This window comes from Penicillium oxalicum, chromosome II (genome assembly GCF_001723175.1).
Source record: "Penicillium oxalicum strain HP7-1 chromosome II, whole genome shotgun sequence".
Taxonomy (NCBI): Eukaryota; Fungi; Ascomycota; class Eurotiomycetes; order Eurotiales; family Aspergillaceae; genus Penicillium; species Penicillium oxalicum.
Window position 1 is genome coordinate 4,050,098 of NC_064651.1, and position 23,004 is coordinate 4,073,101.

The window sequence follows — 23,004 nt, forward strand, 5'->3', positions numbered from 1 at the left end:
TGACACACAATTGGACAAGTCAAATTGTTCCCAATAAGGCTCCAGCTAGAGAAATGCAATTTACCTGAATCCACGATCGATAAAGCATTCCAGTAGTCTACCTCGTACATCAGCCTACGGGCAGTCAATCTTCGGGCAGCTTTCTGCCGGTACTCGACACATGGTAGTTACCCATTACTAATGACCCAAGGACTTTACATATCCATACCCGAGCTGTTCTGTAACGGAAATCCAAGATCGAGACACATTTCACATCGATGATGACCCACAGGTAGCGAAGCGATCGATTCTATCAAAGGATGAACCAATCATCACCCCCCGAGTCTCACAGGCACACACACAGAAACACACCACCACAGTATGCCCTACTACTATGCAGTGCATAGTATGCACTAATACAGCCAACGAGATACCTACATGGATATGTGGAATGATAATTCCGCTCCCTTCCGCAAACAACCTCAGCATCATGGATCATATCGGCGTCATCGTCCACCCGGACAAGCCGATTCGAATTGCCGATATCCATATGTCGGCACCGGTCAAGATTCTTCTTCCCATCCCTACCTCGGGATACCCTTCCAAGTAGAAAAAAAGAACGAAAGAAGGAACCTAGGTAGGACCGGCTAGACGGTCGCTTTGAATCCGCTGCTAAAATGCGTTCGAGGCCTTAGATCCCGTCGAGGCGCCGTGATTGGACCCGTGAGAATAAAGTTGGCCTTCGGGCCATATCCGGCCAGATGATCGGATGATGTCATTCGTAGGTTTACCGCCGCTAAGCTCGGCATCTTCGCAGATCGAACGCGATGGAATTCTTCTAGTCATGCTTGTCGGTAGGCGAGTAGACCGATGACGGTTACGTAGAGTTAAGTGATCGGTGGGTTCCGAGAAGAGGCAAAAAGTAAGGAGGGCAAAGAGAGGGAAAACTTGGTTCCTTTGAGAAGGCCCCAATGAAGACAAGGCTTGGTATTCTTATATATAGCAGAGCAGACGTCACTAGACATCTACGTATGTAAATGCTTGCAGAGCAAACGTTTTCGTCAAATTAGAGACTCAACTTGTGTTCACGGCCAGATTGAAGTGTTTGCAGAACAGTCAACTGCCTCTTTCCTGCCATCTAATTTCATTCCACACCTATCATCATGCCAGTGCATCCATCCTCGGCCAAATCGGCCTTTGACGCCGACATTCGCGATCGTCATCTCATATATGACTATGATGCCCAAGACAGTGAAGGGCGACCGGAAAAGTGGCGATATGAAATGTGGTTCCAAAACGAAGACCGCATCAACTATGCCATCCACGGCGGGCCCATGGCGGGCCGGATCAACTACCAGGCAGCCGACTATCAATGCATTCGCCCCGGCGAGCTCTGGCAATGCAACTGGCTAGAGGAGACGGGCACGATCTGCTCGCTTGTCTTTGATATCCCGCGACAGAAGATCACCACATTGATTGCCTTCTCCAAGGGCCATTGGGAGAAGGCGGAGGAGGCGCACGGAGATAAGAGGAACCAAGCGGATTTGGAAAGATGGAGAGGTCTTGCCAAGATGGGCATTCAGACCGATCGTGTGATGTTGAGCGAGCAAGCTGATATCTTGGAGGATTTCCGCGGGCCGGGCAACTGAAACCAATCGAGAATAGCGCCCCCGTCTTGTGAAGTAGTCAAGACAACGGTGGTGAAGATTGAAGATAGGCAATGAAACTTGCATTTCGGTCAACAGCCCTTGAGATGCGGCATCTTGCAATGTAGTTATTGCCAGTTCGAAAGACATTTTACGATTCGCTTTGACGAAATCAACCAATGGAAGGGGGTTCTGCCGTCCAGTTGGTAATAGCGCGTTGGGTCACTGTATCAGGCACACTCTAGGTCCAGCAGCGGGTAAACAGCCAAAGGGCTGGGATGAAGGGGGACGTTTTCAACCAAGTCGGATACTTCGTCACAACCGGCCGAATGATAGCAGTGAGACCCTTAGGCACTCTTCAAGTGAATCGTCAATTGCAGACTTGCCAACGCCAAAGTGTGAAGCAGAAGCAATTTTTCGGGTGTCATCAAGCACATGGCCCTCCGAAGAGAGGATGTGATCAAGGCCCCTTGGAGAGCGAGACAGGAGTACCTTGCGGGGCTTGCAGGCAAACAAGCTCGATTTGAATCTCATCCGGAGACAATGGAGGCGGACTGCCATATGCTGGAGAACGAGCAATGATTCCAACGGCGACTTGGGATGCCTGCTGTCCCGATGTCATGCCGTCAATGTACCATACCCGCCAGGGCTGCCACCACGAACCGACTGGAGTGACTTTGACGCGGGGATCTGGATATCTCTCTTTCACAAAACCTGGCGATTGCATGTGAGCTGACATGGCCATGCGCACTTTTCTCATCGCGGATAGCAAGAAGGGAAGAAAAGCAACTCACTTTGTACGGGAATGGAGGCTACATCGAAGATGGGTGCACCGCAATTCGGCATCCGGGGGTGGTCATGCATCATGTGCGTCAAAGCTGCCTCGAGAGGTCTGGAGTAGTACTCGCCCGAGGAGACAAGGTTAAAGATTGTATGCCGCAAGGCGCCTTTGACATCAGCTGAGCAGGATTGCCCCCAGACTCCATCGCAGCCGTTGGTACCCCCCGAGGGTGTGCCCGTCAGGTTCCCTATCCGCAAAGCCACTTCGGCGGTGCGATTTGCCGTGACGACAGCCATATTGATTCCTTCGTTCCGATATCTTAGCCAAAAACCAGCCTTGGTCATGGGACCTCGGCCTTTACCGGTAGACAGCTCATCGAAGCCGTAATAGAAGGTGACGGGGTCCGGGAATAGCGGCGAAAAATCAAGCGGAACAGCCGTTTGCGCGAGCGGGTCGATACATCCAGATTCCCAGAAGGAGCATATTTGCGCCAGGCCGCCCAGCGGAAGAACGAGCATGAGCAGCCCGAGACAAAGCTGAAGAAATGTGCTGATGGACGCCATCGGGGCGAAGAACAATGCCCGGTCGGCTTTGAAGGGAAAGACAAAAGACTGGTTCGATTACCGTAGCCCACGCTCACGATTAGAATGACACCCTGACAGTGATTTCAAATATCAAAATCTGTGTAATGGACCACTCCGGACAGGCTGGTCTCTCATACCCCAACAAACCCCCCCCGTGTCGAGACTCGGGTTCGCAGAATGGCCGAGGGACCGCAATCAGGGGAAAGATAAACAGATCCGTCGTCGCCAGGCACCGGGAGACACGGAATTGGTAATCAACCTCCAGGCCGTGTATTCGTCGGTCGGATCGAGAGAGGGAGGTGAAACCGAGAGAGAGGAGTGAGGGAGGAGCAGACAGATAGGCAGATCAACAGAACGAATAGCAGGAGTAGGCTAGGAGGACGAGGAGGAGGGCATCCGACCAAACCTAAACCGGATTCCTCATAAGACCCTGACCCTTTCCAGCGAGAGGCAGAGATTGGCAGCTCAAGGTTCCTCCCCCCAGCACTGGAAACTAAACGGGCCCCGCAGCGCTAAACGGCAGGGCGTCGTTTGGGCCCCTTTGGGGCAGGAGGCTTGGGCCTTTTGGATTCTTCCTGGCGGTCCCGAGTGACCCGCGAGTCGCGACCGGCTCCTCTTTCGGCCCCAGGGTTGAGTCGTCGACCCAATGGGCGGCGCGCTAAAGCGGAGACGAAGCCGGCGCAGCGCCTCTTCTCAAAGAAATAAGGAGAGACAGGGTCCCCGAAGGAAGTGGATTCCGATGGATTGCGACCGGAGTTCTTCTCTTGCATCCACCGGCAGCTCGACCAGCGATGAGTTTCGACAACGCAGATTTACAAGACTCCCAACGAGATGAGATGAAAAGTGGCCCAATGTTGGTGGATGGTCCGAAAATGACCACCTCTTCTGGAGCCAGGGATGGTAGCACGTTCCGGGACCCTCTACGTCCCAGAGGAGAGGGGGTGCTAGCACTGGTCCAGCGTGGGTGGTATTGGTTCACGATGCGTGGGTCACTCGGCTGACTCCATCATTCCGACGAGTCGTCAAAGTGTCCGAGGACCGAAGTTTGTTGTGACACGGCTCTCCTCCTGGATGCGCATTCACCCGTTGACGGTGCCAAGGACTCGAGGGGCGGCGGGTGGCTGTCTCGCAGCAACCGAGCGGAGATTCCTGAGGGTATGGATCCCGATAAGATCCATCTCATCTCTAGGAGAGTCGTGAGATTCAATTTTCTAGGATCTTCATCATGGGGTGCAGCCGTGACTACCTGAAGCCGGGAGAAAGGCTTGGTGGATGAGTCGTGATCCCTCGTAACCAGTCGGCAGTCAGCAGGGACGATTTTCCAATTCTTGGGATGTTTCTGGAGGTGCGACACCAATTCGAGGATAAGTCCACCAATCGGTCCTTCTTGCTGGAAGAGATTAGTGGGACTGAGCAAGGAAGACGAATTTGGGAACAACTGGGTCCCTGTGATGCATGTACAAGCCTTCTGGGGTGTAAATCCAAAACGAGTCCAAATCGTGTCCTTCGGTTGTTGGCTGTAAGCCTATACCTCTATACCTGGTGTGAAACTCATTAATTTATCTCGTTATTTATCATACATTGCTACCCATCAATTAACTGTACTATTTCCCTGCCTTCCTATCTACCTACACTCTACGTTGCTATCGCGGGCTGTTTTTTTTTCTTTCTCTCTTTTCTTCTGTCGATGCTGGGAAAGGAGGTATACCAGGGAAGACCTGCAGTAATTGAGACTGCGTGTAGTGGGCAGCCACCTCTCCTCACAATGACGATCCGGTAGCCTTCAGGAATACCGTAATCGACAAGGAATCTCCACTTCCATGTGAACGTACAAGGTTCGAGGGTTGATTCTTGGCACGCGTCGGCAGGAGAGTGCTTTCGTGAAGAAGTCCCCTGGGGTTTCCCCAGATAGGTCAAATGGCTCTGACGTGACCCGTTTGGCAGGTTAAATCTCCAGTGGTTACCACGGCGGCACGATCGCCATGACACAACGACCATCACTTCTCATGGAGGAGAAGATCTTGTCCGGAAATCTGGAGTCTTGCACTGCGGAGCTCCCACCTTCAATTATATAATTTGCATATCTTCACCCGCCGGGCAGGGCTGTGGAAGGCGACTGCTCACATATAGAAAGTCTAAACTGGACGCACTGTAGGAAGTGAGTAGTAGGAGGAGATTGTGGTCAAGTGGTCATCCCCTGATCAATGATGCAATCAAAATCGAGATTTCTGGTCTGAGTCCAACAACATGCCCATCAACTGTACATGATCTGTCTTTTTTTGCTCCCCTTTCATAATTCAAATTGTATGCAGTAGCACCTACTTCTGCAGACAGTCTTTACCAACCTACAAATGAAGGAGTGTCTCGAAGCGACCAGCCTGACAGTAGAACTACCTAAGCCGCCTCATTTACCCAGGATGTGTGTGGAGTGTGTAGACCTCCAGACAGTACCGGACATCAAATATAGTGCTGTAGGTGTCAGGTTCAGGGCATAATGTCATTCCACCGCTAAATCGCAATGTGATTGGGCAACTTGCCCCCGAAAATCCCCTCACCCGGTGGGTCTATGACATCTATGCAACAATCTCATCAAGACAAGAGTGACACGATCGTGCAATGGCCCTTTGGTGGAAAAAAAAACTACCAGCTCGCGGGTTCCAAAGAGTCCGACTTCCATTGCTTCAAGTGCCACCACAAGTGTACATGATATGAGAGTGTGTCTCCATCCGACCTAAACAGTTGAATTCCCAAATACAATTGATAGTACGGAGGTGACACAATGTCATGTTTTTATGAGCCTTGATAAGTATAGGCGCATGGGCAACCTCACCACACGCATCGGATGGGATATACTATGTATGTGTGGACTACCGATTGAATGGTGCTTAAAAAAAAGGGACGTCAAAAAACCCAGACCTGCCCGGGTTTGATGGATTAGGCGTATTCCCCTCATTTGATGTCAATCAATATAATACATTCCAAGAGCATCTGCGAAAAATGAAGCATGGTGCGTCATGGTATGGAGCCGGGTTCCTCTCACATTATTGAAGACGGGGCTGTCGATCCGCAAGTGAGCTGGGAATACGGTAATGGGCAGATCCCAACATTCAATAAACTCATGGCGAGGAAAATCCTTATGCTGTGGGGGACCTTTCGTCTTTTCCCTCTTTCAAAAGAATCTACTGTACTCTGTCGGTCTAGCAGTACTGCATTAGAACAAGGAGGGTAGAGTACGGTAGTTTGACCTACCGACCTAATACCCATATGAGGTCAACAGTGGCAGGCTGACTGGCACAACGGCATGACTACCTACTACGAGTCGGAAACCCGTCGGAGGTTACTGAAGTGGAAAACTGGAAGTGCGACCGCAGGCGAATTTCTCCACCGCCTGAAACAGAAATCGAGAGGGAGCTAGCTACATTTGTCGTGAGAGAAGACAGAAAGCTTGCATGTAGAATAGGAACCTCTTATCTGCGACGGAAGCGCGTCGGACGGGGGGTACATAATGGGGTATGATCAACAGACGTCTATTGTGGCAGACGCTAGGTGAGTGGGCTGAATTGAATCACTACTGTACGAGTCTTCTACCTCCTAAAGACTCACATTTCACCCCCTCCCCCTCACATCGATCTGAGTCGGATCGTCTCATCTCACAAAAACGAGCGGGTTATTCTACGATGACGAAGCGCCATAACAGGTTACTGTACATGGTCCATCTTGTGGAACTCAAGACGGGGGGAATTGCGGCAACGCGAGTCCAGCACATGTGCTGTAAGGGATCGTGAGATTGGCACCACATATTCCAATTTGATTCCCCGCTACTGCTGCAGATAAAATCTGCATCGAGGTCCGTGGGGAGAGGAGGGGGGGGGGTTTCGAAATAGTCGAAATAGGATATACCTGTCACAGAAGTAAGATTGTGGAACAGGTATCTGCTTGAAGAAAGTTGCATCGCACAAACTCCCGCCCGGGTCTGTGCAAATTTGTCATTGACATACAGTGACTGGAAATGATTATATGCACGAAGCTTTCCACTTTCTCTGATTTCAATGTTGCATCCTAAACAGCGGGCGCTCAGAAACCGTGGATAATAATGAGCAAAAGAAGTAGGTACTCGGAACAAGTCGCCTCTGCAAACTACGTCTGCCCGGAAATACGACAGCAATCCCTTGTGATTATCATGTCTAAAGTGTAGGGCATACCTACTCATTACAGAATCGAGACTCATAATCCCCATACTATCGACAGTGAAGCTCCAAATGTCAGACAAGAGCCCACACAGATCAAATTCTGGCCAGCTCCTTTGCCAGCGGATCGGACGCCCCTGGATCGAAGCTGAAAATGTATCGGGGGCGAATGACAGACAACGAGGATACGTCGACTCGGAACCTAAACAAGAGACTTATGGAGGGAGGACAAAAGTGAGACATTAAAGTGCAATATCAGACCTCGGTTGAAATTTGTTTCAACGAAGGAAACATCAGGAAAGTTCAGGATGAGATCGAACCCTCTGAAGTCAATGATATTTGATCCATACATGTGAAAAATGCACAAAAAGCATGGCGAGCAGTGCTTCCTATACCTAGTCCCGCGACCCTAATATACAGAAGAAGCCCAAAGCTTCCCGTGATAGATACAACAAGTAGATGAGATCCAAACGTTGGAGCTCATCCGAAAAGCCCAATAAGATAAATAGATAAAAGAGATCATCATGGGAGAGTGTCAGTGAACGGTGTCCCATAGCTCCAATAACGCCACGCTTGATAACCGAATATGCCAAAAAAAAGATGCGCTGGTGCCGTTTGTTGCGGCAATGCGAAGGTCCGGGAAAGAAAAATATACAGTTGAAGGCGAGTCTTCGCGGAGTAGTTGATAAATGCAGTCAACACAAGCGGGAATCTCAGTTGTCGTCATCATCATTATAGACGCGCTCTTTGAGACCATTGCCCTGCATCCACACGCGCTTCCATGGACCATCGGGCCCGAGAATGGCCTCGCGATCCTGACGCATGCCTTCGAGTACACCGACAATACCTCCATGGCGCAGGCGTTCAAGAACCACGTTCATGCCTTGCTTACTTTTCACAATGGCATCACGAGTCCTGCTGACCCCGATCAATTCGATGGTCCGTTGGATACCGGCAGTGGACAAGGAAGAGAAGAACCCTTTCTTGGGAGCCTCTTCATCCAAGTCCGGCTGATCCGCAGCGTCTGCCTTCTTGCGCGTGAGCAGTTTACCCTGCCCGAGGCGGGACAGGAACGTGACAGTGGTCCGCACGGTGGTCTGCTCTTTCTTATCAATTGACAGGCCATCAAGGGCTTGCTCACTGCCGTCAGTCAGCTGGCGCTGGTATCGCTGTTTCTCCACCACGCTCAGGATTCCCGTCCACTCCATGTTGCGCGACTCGGTCTCCATCCAACCTTCGATGGGATCCACGACGGTGGTCTCGAGAATGTAGCTTTGACCGGAGCTGTCGGAGCCACTCATTCCTTTGGGGAGGAGTTTGAGGATTCCCGAGGGAACTTTTGATTTTTTCAAATGCAATCGCACGGTGTGCAAACGCTGGGTTTGGGGATCGACATAGCGGTCGATCACGTCGGTGGTCAAAACATGACGCGAGTAAGGGTTGGGATAGCGGAGGAAGTAGGCGAGGGAGACGGCAGGGAAGGAGTAGTCATAAGTGAACACGTTCTCAAAGAACTTCATGATGGCGATGACTGTGATGGCGATGGTGATGACCCGAGACACATCAGCTGACAGAAGAGGGATCTGAAGCTGGGGCCGTTTGACTAACTGGACTGAGGGGACTTTTTTTAACCCAAGAAACCGGAGAAGCTGGAGGAAGGCCAGACGGGTGTGGGGGCCTTCGGCTTTTTGGTTCTTCCGGAGGTCGGCCTGTCACATGTCCTCCTGCCATATCTCACCACCTCACGCGTGCTGTTGACGAGTGGAAGTTGGGCATCCCTGCGTTGCGAATTGCAGATTTTGAGACTCGGCCTGATGAATTGTGGGATGACTTGGAAATGGGACGATAACTCGATCAACGAAAGACTGGTGATTCAGTTGATTGTTTGCATGATCAGTGTTGATTGAGCTTCGCACTTTCTCTTGCATCCAGAACCTCCAAATGTTAATGGCCACAGTCGATTATCTTGAATATGGTGAATTCGATCCAGGAAATTAAGTGTCAACTACATGGAATGGCGGTGCCAAATATGGTACTGCACCAGACAGAGGTGATATTCTGCAATCAAAGGGACGCAAAGTGAAGCGGACTAGGTTGCTCCGTTCCAACAGCTTCGTTTTCGGTCATTGAAGGCACAACGTAGGTGGCCACTTAATGCGACATGGATGGGTTTTTCAAAGGCTTGCATCTAGGTAAAAGTGGTCTGTTAAGAAGCGAAAGGTGATACTCGAGGGACGTTGATAATTGTATGTACATTTCTCGCGGCCTTGGCCGAAGACTTTTGAATAGGCGGGCCGAATGTGCATGGTATATGGAGGAGGGAATTAGAAATAAAATGGCACAAAAGAAATAGGAACACTCTGAGGAATAATCAATCCCCGAAATAGGGGCTTCAAAATCTTGCAAGCCCACATTATTTTTTCTCGTATCCCAATTCAAAAACGAAATAAGAATGAAACGTCAAACCAGTCCTGGGTATTATTGATGTTCGCCTCCGAGGGGAATCATGGAGCTCCAACCATCGCATCGCAATACATCGAATCTTTCTCCTGACCTAGTGCTCCCCCAGGGTCTCCTGGTCCTCGGAAGAAGCAGCCATAGCAGCCGGGAGACTGACAGGCTCCTTGATCTCCTTGCGCATACCGCGGATCTCGGGGCTGGTGCGCTCGAAGTACTTGTGCATGTCTCCGTGGAGGATGTTCTCGTCAACGTCGTCCATGTCATAAAGGGTGCTCTCTTCACCGCGGGCGGCCATGGCGGCCTCCCACTCGGCGCGGAACTCCTCAACTTTCATCTGGTAGTCGCGATCGGCATCGTAGTGTTTGCCTTTGCCGGTCCAGCGCTCCCAGACGGACAAATGCTTGGAGTGCACAGCGGGGCCGTGGTACTCGTGCTCGCGGCCCTCGCGGATGAATTTCCAACGACGCTCTTGCTCCCGCAGATCCAGGCCGGTGGTGTCGGGAAGGAAGAGCCAAGTGACCAGGACACCGAGAAGACCGAACCAGGGCACAATGTAGAACTGCTCCTGGGTGGTGGTGTACGAGCCGATGACGGCAATGATCAGGGCACCGAGCTTGCCGGCGGCAGCAGAGATTCCGTGAGCGGTACCGCGAATGGGGGTAGGGAAGCACTCAGCAGCAACAAGGAAGGAGATGCAGTTTGGACCGAACTGGTTGAAGAATGAACTGAGGTAGTACATCGCCTGGAACGAGTGGATGTGGGCAGGCTGTGTGTAGTACTCAAAGTTGAAGGCAGGGATCACAAAGAGAATGAAGCACATCATGAAACCGACAATCTGCATCCACTTACGCCCATAGAGCTTGGTATCGACGAACCATGTAGCAAAGTAGTATCCAGCCAAACTCACACCGATATTGATCAGATTCCAAAGCCAGTCGGTGAGAATGTTGTGGCTGTGCCCAGGGCTGATGACCTTGATGAAGTTGCCCTGGAACAACTTGTTGCCGTAAAAGAAGACATCGTTTGCGAACCAGCCACCTGCGGTAGCAATGATACGTGGGGTGAAATGGCGGAAGGTGAGCTTGAGGGATTCAGTGTCGTACCCAGTCACGGAGGCCTTCTTCTTGGACGCCTCGAGCTGCTTGCTGGCGGCCTTCATGTGGTAGGTACGATAGTACACGAGCCAAGCAGTGCCAATCGCCGGAATCGCGAATGATACACGGTAGGTCCACTGGGTTGTGGTGGTCGAGATGGGAAGCTCACCAGAGCCGTGATGGAAGATCAACAGGAGCAGGATGAGAATCGCCTGGTTGGCGAACTGGCCCCAACCCTGCATCATGAAGGAACCCACAACAGAACGACCACGATGCAGACGATCGTGAGACGTCATAATCTTGCCGGTGCTGTAACCATTCTCCATTCCAATGGTAGCGGTCATGGGGTATTCACCGCCAACACCGATAGAGTAGAAGAAAAGCGACCAGGCGTAGCAGATAATCCAGCCATTCTCCGTGACACCCCAAGCGGCGACAAGCATAAGAAGACCGATGAACATGATAGTAGCATCCTGGATCAGACCCCAACGACGACCGATGCTATGGGAGCAGAGCACAGCCAGTTAGTTGACTGTACCAAAACCGCAATCAAACGAATGGAAGGTAGAAAAAAAAGATGTGAGACTTACGCATCACCCAGATAACCGACCAGAATCTGACCAACGAAGATACCAACAATTTCCATGTAGTTGATGGCGGCAATCCAGTTGGGGTCGCAAGTCTTGCCGGTCCAGCAACTCTTGAATGAAGCCTTGAAGAGGGCCGTGTTGTTACCGATGGAGAAGAGCACGTATCTATTCAGGTAGGACAATGCGGTCAGTGATTCTATCGCTCATCTTTCATCCACAACGTGCATCTTCGAAGCCAGACAAAGATCATGGACATACCCTTCAAGACCCAGACCAGCACCGGGAAGAACAAAATTCTTGAAGTAATGAGAGATAGGAGACAGAGGGTCTTTCTTGAACTCGCTCCAGAGCCAGGCGAATTCTTTGCGAGCCTCTGTGCGATCTTGATCCAAGCAGAACCCAATACGTTGACTCAGAGGTAGATCAGCCCAGTAGGTACCATCCGCGGTGTAGCAGTCCTTGGGCCGGATAACATCGTCGAAGGCGGCCTTCTCCTGAACCTCCATATCATCAAAGTGGATTGCCTCCTTGTTGATAGACTCCATGGCTGACGCGTAGTGAGTGAACGTGGGAGTGTTCAAAGACTACAGTCGAGCGTCAACCTGAGGGGGAGGGAATGTTGCTTTGCTTCGAGCGCCGGAATCAGTGAAGTGAGAGGAGCCAGAGATCTTATTTATGCAATTTCCCTTCCACTGTGGGCCGACAGGCCAAGATCTGTAGTCGACGGCCTCACAGGATGTACTGGTATCCATCCACAAGCTAGCAGCGCCACGCTCATGGAATTGAAGTCTGAGCCCGGCCCAAGCGCATGACACGAGCAAAACAAAAGGATCATGACTCTGGGATTATCCTATGACAAGTATTGAAACACGCACGATTCCGGATGCAAGTGGATCCCTCCCGGTTCGCATTTGAGGCCTGCAGTCGCTCGTGGGGTCTCTCTGGCACTTTGCATCTCGGGTGCACTGACCGAGAAAGATGGTCGGATCCATCTCGCGAGCGTCAGTGGATCGCTCAATGGAGCCATTCCGAGGCTCACGACGACTCGGACTGCATTGATTCAGTTCGACGTGGTTGCCGATCCAAGCGATGCGAAAATTCAACCAGTCATCGCACCGGGTCTACGAAGTCAAGGAGACACCCGATTATACTTCCAGCATACGGGATGCCAACAGGGAGCATTGCTGTGGGGATTTACCCATGTGGGAAAGAGGGACACAGAAGGGGGTTAGTTGGTTGGCACGTTTTCCTCCAAGGCACCAGCAGCGTCCGTGGTGGTCAAGCGATTTCCGACAGGAGGCCTGGCGTTCTGTCACTACGGTGGTCCGATTGGCTCCGAACCCGTCCTTTTTGCTTCATTGGTGGACGGCTGAGTCTTGAGACAACCGGGCTTCTGCGTGATTTTTCTGTTTTTCTATTTAGGACTATTTCGACAACATCTATGAGATGGAGCATGACAAGCGGATACTTTCAGGTGCTCCGCGATGGTCTTCTGCCCTCTTGCTTCTTTCAGACGCAACGACGGACGATCAAGACTTGGGGCGACAGACAAGCATTGATGCCAATGCTGAATGAGTGGTGTGGCAGAGGAGGCGTCGTCTCGGCGCCGTCTGGGCATTGCTTGTCATTTCGAATGTGAAAACGCAGCCGACCACCCGAGGATCAGTCAATTTGGGGAGGAGATAGAGTGGTCTCACCTTCTCTACAGCAGGAGGAGGCCGGGATTTAAGCTTGCTGAGATTAGCCAATCAGCAGTTTCAATCAGGCCCCGTGCTCGGACACAGCCGTGTCATGGGTGGAGACAGTCAACACTTCCACGCGAGCCTCCGCCGAATTTCATTCAACATACTTCCTCTTCCCTTTCTGGACTTCTTTACGTGTAGCCCCAATCATGGGGCTAGACTGGGCCACGCCCCTTCACCCTTTTTCTTTCTTTGATCATTTTCTTTCTCATCGAACTATCGGTCCATGTCGTTCATGAGAATTCGGGGCGCTACCGTAGGTGATGTACTTCCAGCCAGACATGCACATACCTGGTCGCCCGTGATGAGATGGGACCAACAACCGCTTTCGCAACTTATTTCCACACGAGAGCAGCTCTTCGAAGACCCAAATTGGAAGCCCGAATAGATCCAGCTGAAGATTTTTTTTTCCAAAAAAAAGAAATATCCGATGGTTTCTTCCTCGAAAAGGCCAGGCTGCACGGTACATGGGGAGATAACGCTCTGTTTCATAATGTGACGGGACCAGCCCGTCGCTACGGCCACGAGGTGATGAGATACGCTGGTATCTTCCTAGCCTGAGCCTTGTAGTCACATATATCCCATCTGTAAAACTTCAACAAGACATGAGACCTCCACATATGTTTATGCTGTGGGTCATTTCATAGCAGCCATCAGAACACGGCTGGTCATCAAACCTGAGATAAACTGGTGAGTACTTCCCGAGCAGCACTGTACATCCCCGATTCTCGATGAGAGTGTAAAGGGAGATGCCCGAGCTCCTAGATGATGTTTTTTCAAGACAACCTTAGTGCCCCATGTTGGCACTAAAGCTGATATTTCTTGAATTCAAACCTGCAGGAGACATAAATTGTAGATAGCTAGTTAAAGAGACAGAGACCCTATGAGCTCTAGATCACGAGCTAGAATACCCTTACCAGAGATACGCAGGCACCAGAGCATATTTCTTTCTTTTTTTTCATTTTCGGATATTATAATGACCGACAAGAAACCTCAGTTCCTGCAGCCTTGAACAAATGTCGACCCCGTCGACCCACACGCATTCCGACATGGACGCCCCGAGACGCAAGGTCCCGAGCCTCAACCGCCAGAGACGAAGCGGCTAGCATGAACCGGTGGCAGTTGAACGGTTCCGTTAGCCCTCAGCCTGTCGCGAACGCACACTGGTCGATCTGAAATCGACGATTGGACACTCACCGGTGAAGGTCAATCGGATGATACGATCCGAGCCCGCTAGAAGGCGTGCTGAAAGTCTAGAATGTCCGAGGAGAGCTTATAGTGCCTTACTACGAGTGTCATGGCTCTCTGTGCGGAGCTTTGCTTCAGCTTGTCATCCTGCTGAGTTCTGTGTTGCCAACGACGCTTCCGCCTGCGTGCCGCATTATCCGTGAGCATTATTTTCAGCTCTTTGCCCGGGCAGTGCGCCAGGTGGCGGAGGCTCAACACGGGTTCTGGGCTCAAGCTGTGAGTGGATCGGAGCCGGTGGACGGGCAAATGCTCCAAAACTGTGTCCCTGGCTTACTCTGATGCTGGGTCGAAGTATGGAAGGCCCGGGAGATATCCTACTGCATCAAGCAAATCACATGTACCGCTGAGCCGTTGGATCATCATTGTGGAAAATATACGGGTGGCCTTATCTGCGGCCGTGGACCTGACCGCACTGAAGTCTTCGTAAAACTCAAGTCTCGATGAGGAGTCTATTACTCTATGGTCTATGTTGATGACGGACGATATACAGGATCAGTTGATCATATACAGAGGTGATGGTACAGGAGTGAGGTGAAGACGGTATGCAGGGGAGGGGATATCCAAAACCACACGACAGGATATCTTATGCAAAACGCTGAGGAAACCAGAAGAAGCAATACATATGCATTAAGAAGGAAGGCCGAGAAGAAGGAAGAAAGGAGGCAGAGGAAGTGCAGCCGCTAGGGCTGTCTTGTAGTGGGGATACCGATGGAGTTTTGCAGCATCCACGCCAGAGGCCATGGTTTGCCGCGCCACTCCTGATCCATCACGGCGGCGGCTTCCAGCATAAGAGCCAAGGGAAACCTGGGGCGAGAATTAGTCAAAACATCCCGGTTGATAAACACCTTGGCAAGCTGAAGTTGCAGTGCTCTCTCGGGACCCAGGTTCTTGTAGCCCGATACCAAGTACAAGAAGGGATTGTCGCGGTGTTCAGAGGGCAATTGTTCGAGATGTTCCGGCTTGATCCTGAATCTGGCCCGGGAATCACGACGAACAATCACCTTCCCCGCGCAAACGTGCCAAATCTTACGGATATCTTCCGAGGCCGTCTCCAAGGAGGCATTGCGGACGAGAGAATCCAGGACTAAATTGCGCATGTCCTGAGTCACAAGATCTTGCAGGCACGCATAATGCCAGAGGACGCGGCAGAGGTTATAATGAAAGCCATTGTAGGCCATGAAGAAAAGTTTCGACATCACCTCCCGGTTGATCTTGAAGCTCGATCGCTTCATAATCCTCATAGTGTGCTCAAGGGCGGCGAAGATATCGTCCGAGGTCATATGTAAGACTTGCATAAGACAGGAGCTATTCATGTCAAGATGGTATTCGTCACATATGTCGAGCAATTCTTGCATCGCAGGGTAATTCTTGAGTCGAAGAGTCACGTTGAGCATCTGACTGAGCAACGAGGCAGTAAACCAATCTGCGCCATTTGTCTTCACCATCAGCTCGAAGAAGCTGTGAACATCCTGACCACTTTCCAAATGAACAAAGAATGAATCAGAAATGGTCAGTTGCAACGCGCTGCGTGTGGTGCTGATATCTTTCAAATACCCCTTCTTCGCCATTTCTTTGATAATAGCAGCCTTGCTCTTCTGGGTGAGCATGGCTTGCAGCAGAACCAGCCAGGTGTCTGCATTGGGACATATTCGACGCTTAGCCATGGCTTGTAAGAAGAATTCAAACATTCGGCGATCCTGTCGCAGAGCCGCAGATCGCAACAGAACATTGTACGAGTCCACGGTAGCTAGATACTCTGCTGCACCGAAGACATCTCGAGCAATATGCAGAAATTCATGCTTGTAAAGATATCGAAGGGCGCTATTCAAAGCCGCTGTCGACAAGTATTTGCGGAGGGAGTCTCGTCGAAATAATCGACCAATATGTTCTGCCACCCGCCTGGGAAGAGGAATCTCACTTGAACCTTCCAATCGAGCAGCTCTGATCGGATGCGTCAACCTCGCAGAGACCAGGTCTTCAATATGATCCGCGAATTCTTTCACGGATGAGATTGAGGGGCTTTGTTCGATGATCTTCGTGACATAAGGTGGGTGTCGATCGTCCTGCGAGGTCGCCCACACTGCACGGATCAATGGCACCGGACGCTTCAATTTACGAAGCTTTTGTGCCGACGCCACAATCGGAACGGGGGGTCTTTGGATCTCGACAAGTGGATCTCCCTTAGCTTGTCGTTCTTGCTGGCGCTTGATCATCTCCTCGACTGCCTCCAGTGTGCCCTCCGAGCCATGGAGAACCACCTTGCGACAAAGGCCATCACCCCTCTCAGGTGGTAACACTTGTACTAGGCATCCGTGACGCACGGGAAGATGCCACAGGTTCTCCTCGGCGGCTTTACCCGGAGTGGAAGCTCCTGCCAGGAGAGCAACCGTCTCCTCGGGAACAAGCATTTCCTTGTATTTTGTGCCCCTCCGACTCGCACCTTTTGTTTGGCGTTGGATCGTGATCAATAAGTCGCGCATATCAAGCCATGTTCTTGAATCAGGTGATACTCCGTCGCGGTTCTCATTTGCAAGTATAAATTCACCATACCGGACCTGCCTTCGATTTCGAGGGGACAGATTTCTTTCCCACAAATTTCGAGAGACACGGATACGGGAGCCCGGAGTCATGGGCCACGGATCCGATTCCTGGAATGCTTGTCGTTTTGGCTTCTTGCCCGCTCGTCCAACGACACGGCTGAGTTGAGACGAAGACCGTGCTGGATGGTCCAACACGGGTTCTGTCTGGGTCTGTTCTATTTTTTCGTGGATCACTCCCTCGTCTTGGTCGTAGGTTGTCGCATTATCCGTCAGGTTAGAGGAAGCATCGTCCACCCGAATCGACGTTGTGTGGTGAGCCACCCATCTCGCTGATTGATGGCAGATCGATCCAATTTTGCACGTATTTGAATAGACTCCTGTGTCCAGAGAGCCCCTTGATCCAAGTCGAGAATGCGAGCTCCTCGGTAAGGTGGAAAGACAACGTCTTTGGCGAACAGTCGACGCGGCCCATCGGGGGTAGAGGAAGAGCAGAGGTTCATCAGGGCTGGCCGCGAGGGCATCTAAGGCGGCAGAAAGAGGCCTCTTGAGACATGAGCAGCCACGCGAGAGCATGAGGAAAAGCAGCCCCCGAAGTCGCCCAGAGCATGAAAAACAAAGACGCGGTATATTGAGCACGGCTGACAGACGATTGATGGCGCGCCGGGGAAGATGCTGGCTCCGAAAATTGATGCGCGGATGGCATTTTAGGCAGGCGGTAGAAGCCGAACCCACTCTGCGTGGCCGGTGTCGATCCCTCGACCGGATTGTATGTTATCCTACTGTTCTGGTGCTTGAGCTTAAAGGCACAATTCTTTTGTTCGTGTTACTTCTGCTCTTTGAACTACTCTGTGAGGAGTGTGGGAACTTCTAGGCATAGAACTTGGAGTGTGCACGTGAGAGCAATGTCACATTGTCGGTTGGGCTCTTTCGAAAATAATAAGTTGAGGCACCTAGAGATCTGTCAACCTCGAACTCGGGGCAGGAGTGGGAAGAAGCGCGTGGGTACATCAGCTTATCAATAAAAGTGCATAGATCTCGATTATGCTCAGCAATTGCTCAGAGCTTGGCTCATAGGTGTCTTCCACCTGGGTCGGATGTATTTCATTTTGTGGTCACATAAAGGCTGTCACAATCGTTGTCCCTCGACTAGATCACTGATACACTTCTCCAAGTCTCCCTCGATACATTCATTGCCTGGTAGTCAATATTTGGATGATGGATCGCATGATATGTCTAGCCAACAGAGATTTCACTCGATCTCTCATTCTGGCACGCTGTCTAGATTCCCGAGAATAAATTTCTCATCGACGCCCTCGTCTTTTCTTCAAGCCAGGGAATCCCGTTATGCAAAGTTGTTGTGGAATATTCGATTCTAACAGTGTCTCCCTTCAGACAGGAGAGTCTGGAGAAGACCTACAACTGCTGGCGAGATGTGTCATGCAATCAACTTAATTGCTTCTATAACGCGTGCTGTTTGGTGTGCTTGAACTACGTACATGGAGATGTGCATGGGCCAGACTCTCATAGGTTGATCCTCTTTGACTCAGAGTATATTACCGTACCAGGTACGTTCGACACTTGCGCTTGTTGTTGGAGCTGCGAAACAGGATCTCTTGCTTCAATGCACTTGGACCTGGCTTCGTTCCAGATTAAATTACATCCTTCTCCCCTGGTCGCTAAAATCTCTTGATCTGCCTGCTCTCTGCCGCCTCATTTCTTTCCAGGCCTCTTGAGACTAGGGCTCATGAGCGGGGCAACTTCCCTTCTGCTCCACTAGAAGAATTTCTCCAGAAGCTCCCGCCCGTCATCCCCAAAACCTTCGGACCGTTGTACACTCTTCTCATTATTTACGACCATTTCCTCGATCATCGCAGCTCTCACCACTTGCGTCACCCATAATGCCCATCAGGTAAGATGGCACAGATCGGCTTGGATGTGGTCACCGCTCACTGACATTGCCACCTAGCTATCTAATTCTCTTGTCCCGACAGGGCAAAGTGGTGCGTCCTTAACCCCCCCCCTCGTCACCCACCCCGTTCTCCTCCACCGGCTTGCAGTTTCACCCCCTAAAAGTCGACTGACCCATCTTTTCTCACGCGCAGCGTCTCGCCAAATGGTTCACGACTCTCTCACCCAAGGAGAAAGCGAAGATCATCAAGGATGTCACCCAGCTTGTGCTGTCGCGTCGGACACGGATGTGTAACTTCCTTGAATATAAAGGTAGCCGTTTCGTCGCGATCCCCCACTGGCTGGTCTGCAGTCTGCTGACCCAACTGTACCCCTGCGTTCAGACTCTAAAGTCGTCTATCGTCGCTATGCATCACTCTTCTTCATCGCCGGCTGCGCATCTACCGACAATGAATTGATCACCCTCGAAATCGTTCATCGCTACGTCGAACAAATGGACAAGTACTATGGGAATGTGTGCGAGCTGGACATCATCTTCAATTTCCAAAAAGCATACTTCATCCTCGACGAGCTCTTACTTGCGGGTGAGATGCAGGAAAGCAGCAAGAAGAATGTGCTCCGATGTATCAGCCAACAGGACAGCTTAGAAGACATGGAGGTGAGTTGCTCGTCGCTTCTATTTATGAGCCCCTCCCTCTTTCCACCCACAAAAAATTCCCTGCCGGTCATGCAAGCTGGCCATGGGCTGCTGAGGGCCTTTCTCGCCGTCTGTGGAGTTCACGCGGCTCTTCTTTCATGTCCAGGCGCAATCGGGCTAATGCTCCCCGCCCCCAGGTTGAGGAAGATGTGGTCACCAAGATCATGTAGTGATCCGGATCCGGCATCTTCTCTCTTTCGTTTGTTTTCTTGGCCATGGTCTTTGGGTTTCGTTTTCTTTGTGTCGTTTTATCGCATTGTCCGGAACATCCTGTTCATTTTCGAGGCGTAGCATTTCCCCCACTTTATTTTTGTTTACTAATGGTTCCTGCATGCTGGCCTTGTCAGGACTCGGATGAAATGTCACGCAATCTGGATCGTGTGGGATTATGACATCTTATGGGGCAACCTGGCTTTCCCGATTGAAATGCTTGGCTCGGACCACTCGGTCTGACGCTAGGCTGATCTGACTGGAATAGGGAGGTCACCGCTTTGCTGGGCTAGTACACGCCTTCCTTTTATTCATTCATGGGGATGGACTATAGCACCCAGATGAAGGCCAGATCACACACGGTCGGCCACTCATTCCACGCAGATTACCCCACGAGACGGATGATCGCTGGGCGCTGGGAGTTGCAATCCGTATGCGACTGGATCGCCCAAAGTCTGGCCCGCCCGTGAGGTCACTGCGGCATTTCACTGGCCCCCCGGATCCCAACACGTGATTCAGATCGCAACGCATCCTCGTCCCCTCCCCCCCCTGCCCTTGGATCGGGTTAGGCAGATTGTATCAGCTTTCCATTTCTTCAGTCCATCCGCCATCTGACAGAATATTTCTGGATTCCCTCATCACCAGCTTCACCTTGAAGGCAGTCGTGGAGGCCCGCTCTTCCCCGGAATTCCCCTTATCTGTTCTCGCTGCGGTTATCGCCGATCGCTCCATCTCCTCCGTTCCCGGCGCGACCGCTTCTTCTTATCGACCATCACTTCAGCGCGCCAGCGAGGTGACGGTGAAGGTCTCTTCAAATTCCAACACGCGCTTTATACCACACACATCAACCCGTGTATTCAGCCTTCTGGGTACGAAGATTATCTTCACGAGATGAAGGTTGGTTCTCGTCAAACCTCGATTGCTGTGAAGATGGCCATGATACGGCCCATCACGCCATCGTCGATTCAACGTGACCATTAACATGTCCATCGCATTGTGCAGTTCTTACCACTCCCCGAATTCGAGGACATCACGAGCTCCTTGAATTTCGACACAGCAGACTGTCATATCACCGGTGGTTGTGACCTGTACACCACAAAGGCCGCCCGGTCTGATCGGAAACTCTACAACCACATCGAACAATCACTGGAGGCCCAATATGAATCGATCCTTCGCCTGTCGGCCTCGCTCTCGCCGCCCAATGCCCACGATGCGGCTGAGACCTTGAACCTGTCGCGATCAAGTCCCTTTGGGCCATTGAGCGAACATTCTAGCCGACGCACATTTGCCTATCTGATCGCGACTCTCAACGCGAGCCATCCCGATTACGATTTCTCCCATGTGCTGAGGCCTACCGATTTTCGGCGTGAGCGTCATCTCAAGCGCGTGATGAACACAGTCAACTCCACATTGTTCAATCTTCGTCCTCGGGAGTCAATAGATATGTCCCCGTCATCGCCCGGGACTCTCCCTGGATCGTACAATTCCGGCTCGACCACCTGGGGCTCCCGCATGTGGCAGATTATCGACGAACACATGTCACTCAAAGAGTGCGCGCTGTACTCGTACTCTCCCGAAGAGGATCCCTCTGATGCTGACGACGGCGCGATTTGGAGCTTGCACTACTTCTTTTTCAATCCGCTCCGCAAGCGGGTGTGCTATGTCTACCTCCGCGCTATTCCCATTCTCAGCCACACCCCCCCTGAAGAGACCGAAATTATGTCCAGCTCGGTCGGCAAGCGCACGTTTGACGACGGGTATCTCACGCCCGATCTGAGCTCCAGCAAACGAGCTCGTTACTGGTTTGGAACCCGCGTGGAGACATCGCTGCATCATGTCGAGCACGTGGACGATGACGATCAGTATATTCTCAGTGACGAGGAAAGCCATTCCCGCCGGGGAAGTAGGGGCATGGTTCGGGCCATGAGTGAGGAGCTCGTGGATATGATGGAAATTTGATGCTCGCCGAATGGGGCTCTCCTCATCATTACTTTCGTGTTTATGCTCTTCTGATGCCAGTTGTGCTTCAATTCGTTCAGATCCCGTTGACCGGCGATTTGCTGTTCGTTCTGCTGCGTTTTGTTTGCTGATGCTTAACCGTTCAATCAGCTTGGGGCGTTGGGGATTCCGGGAATCGAGGTTTTGACTGTGGTCGTGGAGCAGTTCGATTTCCGTTGACGTCTGTCAATTGGGATATTGATGGCAGGTGATCACGATTGCCAAGAACTGTGTTCTGTGATTTGACGACGTTACCGTTTATATACCGCCCTCTGATACTTTTAATATTATATTTCAGGATCGCGCTTGCTTATGAAACCCCTGTTTGTTTTCTAGAACGCCTCTGGTACTTGTTGCACATGACGACACAGGTGGAAAGATACCTATCAGTGACATCGTATGATTGACAGGAGAGTGAACAGACTCGGGAGGGAAACATTAGAGTATACATTGAAAACTTAAAGTTGCCTGATGGCACCCAAGCAGGTAGGTTACTCTACCTAGTGTTTTTCCTCTGTCAGGTAGGGCTTTTCCTCTCTAAGATGCTGCCGCTTTTACGAGGGCGCTCAGAGTCGGACTCACTAAGTGAATCTCAGACCAGACTCAGACTCAGAGAGCTAATTAGAGGGTTGACGTGACTGCTCAGAGGATGCTCAGTAAGTGTGATTAGTTAGCTCGCTAATTACTCAGAGACTAGTCAGAGGCATCTGTTGCGCACCCAGTCCGCCGCGCCCGGGCTAACTTCGAAGCATAGCGCCCTATAGTATTGTTTATCTCGTAATTACTTTTCTATAGCCCTCTTTTTCTATTATAAAGCTATTTCTTGAGTTATTGCGTCCTTTCAAAGATATAATGAAAAAAAAAACCAAACTCTTAATATGCGAAAGGACTAGAGGCAAGGCGCTTTTTTAGTCTCTAGTCTTAAAGATTACCGGTAATCTATACCTAAATATTCAAGTACAAAGTAGAGGTCCTCCCCTTTTACTTAGACCTTTGAGATCCCACCATGCCGTTGCTCACTGGTTAATCCATTAGGCCAAAAGGTCTAACCCAAACCATCTGTTAGGATGGTTTGTCCTGCAACGGTATTTATAGACGGTTTGGTCCCGCATCCCGCATGTGCAGCAAGTCTCCGCATGCGCTCTAGGACCACATCTTTGGAGCTAATCCTCCTCCCACAAAGCCAAATTAGTCTCGTCGTGGATTTGTTTGAGCCTTTCAATCTAGTAGCGAGTATTCCTCTCTGTTACAGCCAGCTAGGAAGCACTATCACCCTATTATCTTTGACCTCCCCCTAGGATAACGGGGGCAAGATCAATTTTGAAAAAGCGAATAAAAGA

General features: G+C 51.0%; 7 protein-coding genes across 7 annotated transcripts; 2 read left to right on the plus strand and 5 right to left on the minus strand.

The window, feature by feature from the left end:
- Positions 1–1,142: 1,142 nt before the first annotated feature.
- On the plus strand, positions 1,143–1,628 carry POX_b03266 (uncharacterized protein; the record flags this gene model as incomplete). Its single annotated transcript, XM_050112166.1, has 1 exon — positions 1,143–1,628. One exon carries the CDS (start codon positions 1,143–1,145, stop codon positions 1,626–1,628), a length of 486 nt encoding a protein of 161 aa, XP_049972512.1.
- A 457-nt stretch (positions 1,629–2,085) lies between these two features.
- Positions 2,086–2,969, minus strand: POX_b03267 (uncharacterized protein; the record flags this gene model as incomplete). Its single annotated transcript, XM_050112167.1, has 2 exons — positions 2,086–2,339; positions 2,420–2,969. The coding sequence occupies 2 exons, from the start codon at positions 2,967–2,969 to the stop codon at positions 2,086–2,088; spliced, it is 804 nt and encodes a 267-aa protein (XP_049972513.1).
- A 533-nt stretch (positions 2,970–3,502) lies between these two features.
- Positions 3,503–3,760, minus strand: POX_b03268 (uncharacterized protein; the record flags this gene model as incomplete). The annotated part of the gene is made up of 1 exon (XM_050112168.1): positions 3,503–3,760. The coding sequence occupies one exon, from the start codon at positions 3,758–3,760 to the stop codon at positions 3,503–3,505; it is 258 nt and encodes an 85-aa protein (XP_049972514.1).
- A 4,130-nt stretch (positions 3,761–7,890) lies between these two features.
- On the minus strand, positions 7,891–8,697 carry POX_b03269 (uncharacterized protein; the record flags this gene model as incomplete). Its single annotated transcript, XM_050112169.1, has 1 exon — positions 7,891–8,697. The coding sequence occupies one exon, from the start codon at positions 8,695–8,697 to the stop codon at positions 7,891–7,893; it is 807 nt and encodes a 268-aa protein (XP_049972515.1).
- A 1,034-nt stretch (positions 8,698–9,731) lies between these two features.
- Positions 9,732–11,866, minus strand: POX_b03270 (uncharacterized protein; the record flags this gene model as incomplete). The annotated part of the gene is made up of 3 exons (XM_050112170.1): positions 9,732–11,232; positions 11,322–11,486; positions 11,580–11,866. 3 exons carry the CDS (start codon positions 11,864–11,866, stop codon positions 9,732–9,734), a joined length of 1,953 nt encoding a protein of 650 aa, XP_049972516.1.
- Positions 11,867–14,991: 3,125 nt separating this feature from the next.
- On the minus strand, positions 14,992–17,424 carry POX_b03271 (uncharacterized protein; the record flags this gene model as incomplete). The annotated part of the gene is made up of 1 exon (XM_050112171.1): positions 14,992–17,424. One exon carries the CDS (start codon positions 17,422–17,424, stop codon positions 14,992–14,994), a length of 2,433 nt encoding a protein of 810 aa, XP_049972517.1.
- A 1,325-nt stretch (positions 17,425–18,749) lies between these two features.
- POX_b03272 (Repressor of RNA polymerase III transcription maf1) lies at positions 18,750–21,625 on the plus strand (the record flags this gene model as incomplete). Its single annotated transcript, XM_050112172.1, has 6 exons — positions 18,750–18,760; positions 18,818–18,851; positions 18,954–19,071; positions 19,143–19,417; positions 20,312–20,563; positions 20,669–21,625. The coding sequence occupies 6 exons, from the start codon at positions 18,750–18,752 to the stop codon at positions 21,623–21,625; spliced, it is 1,647 nt and encodes a 548-aa protein (XP_049972518.1).
- Positions 21,626–23,004: the final 1,379 nt, after the last annotated feature.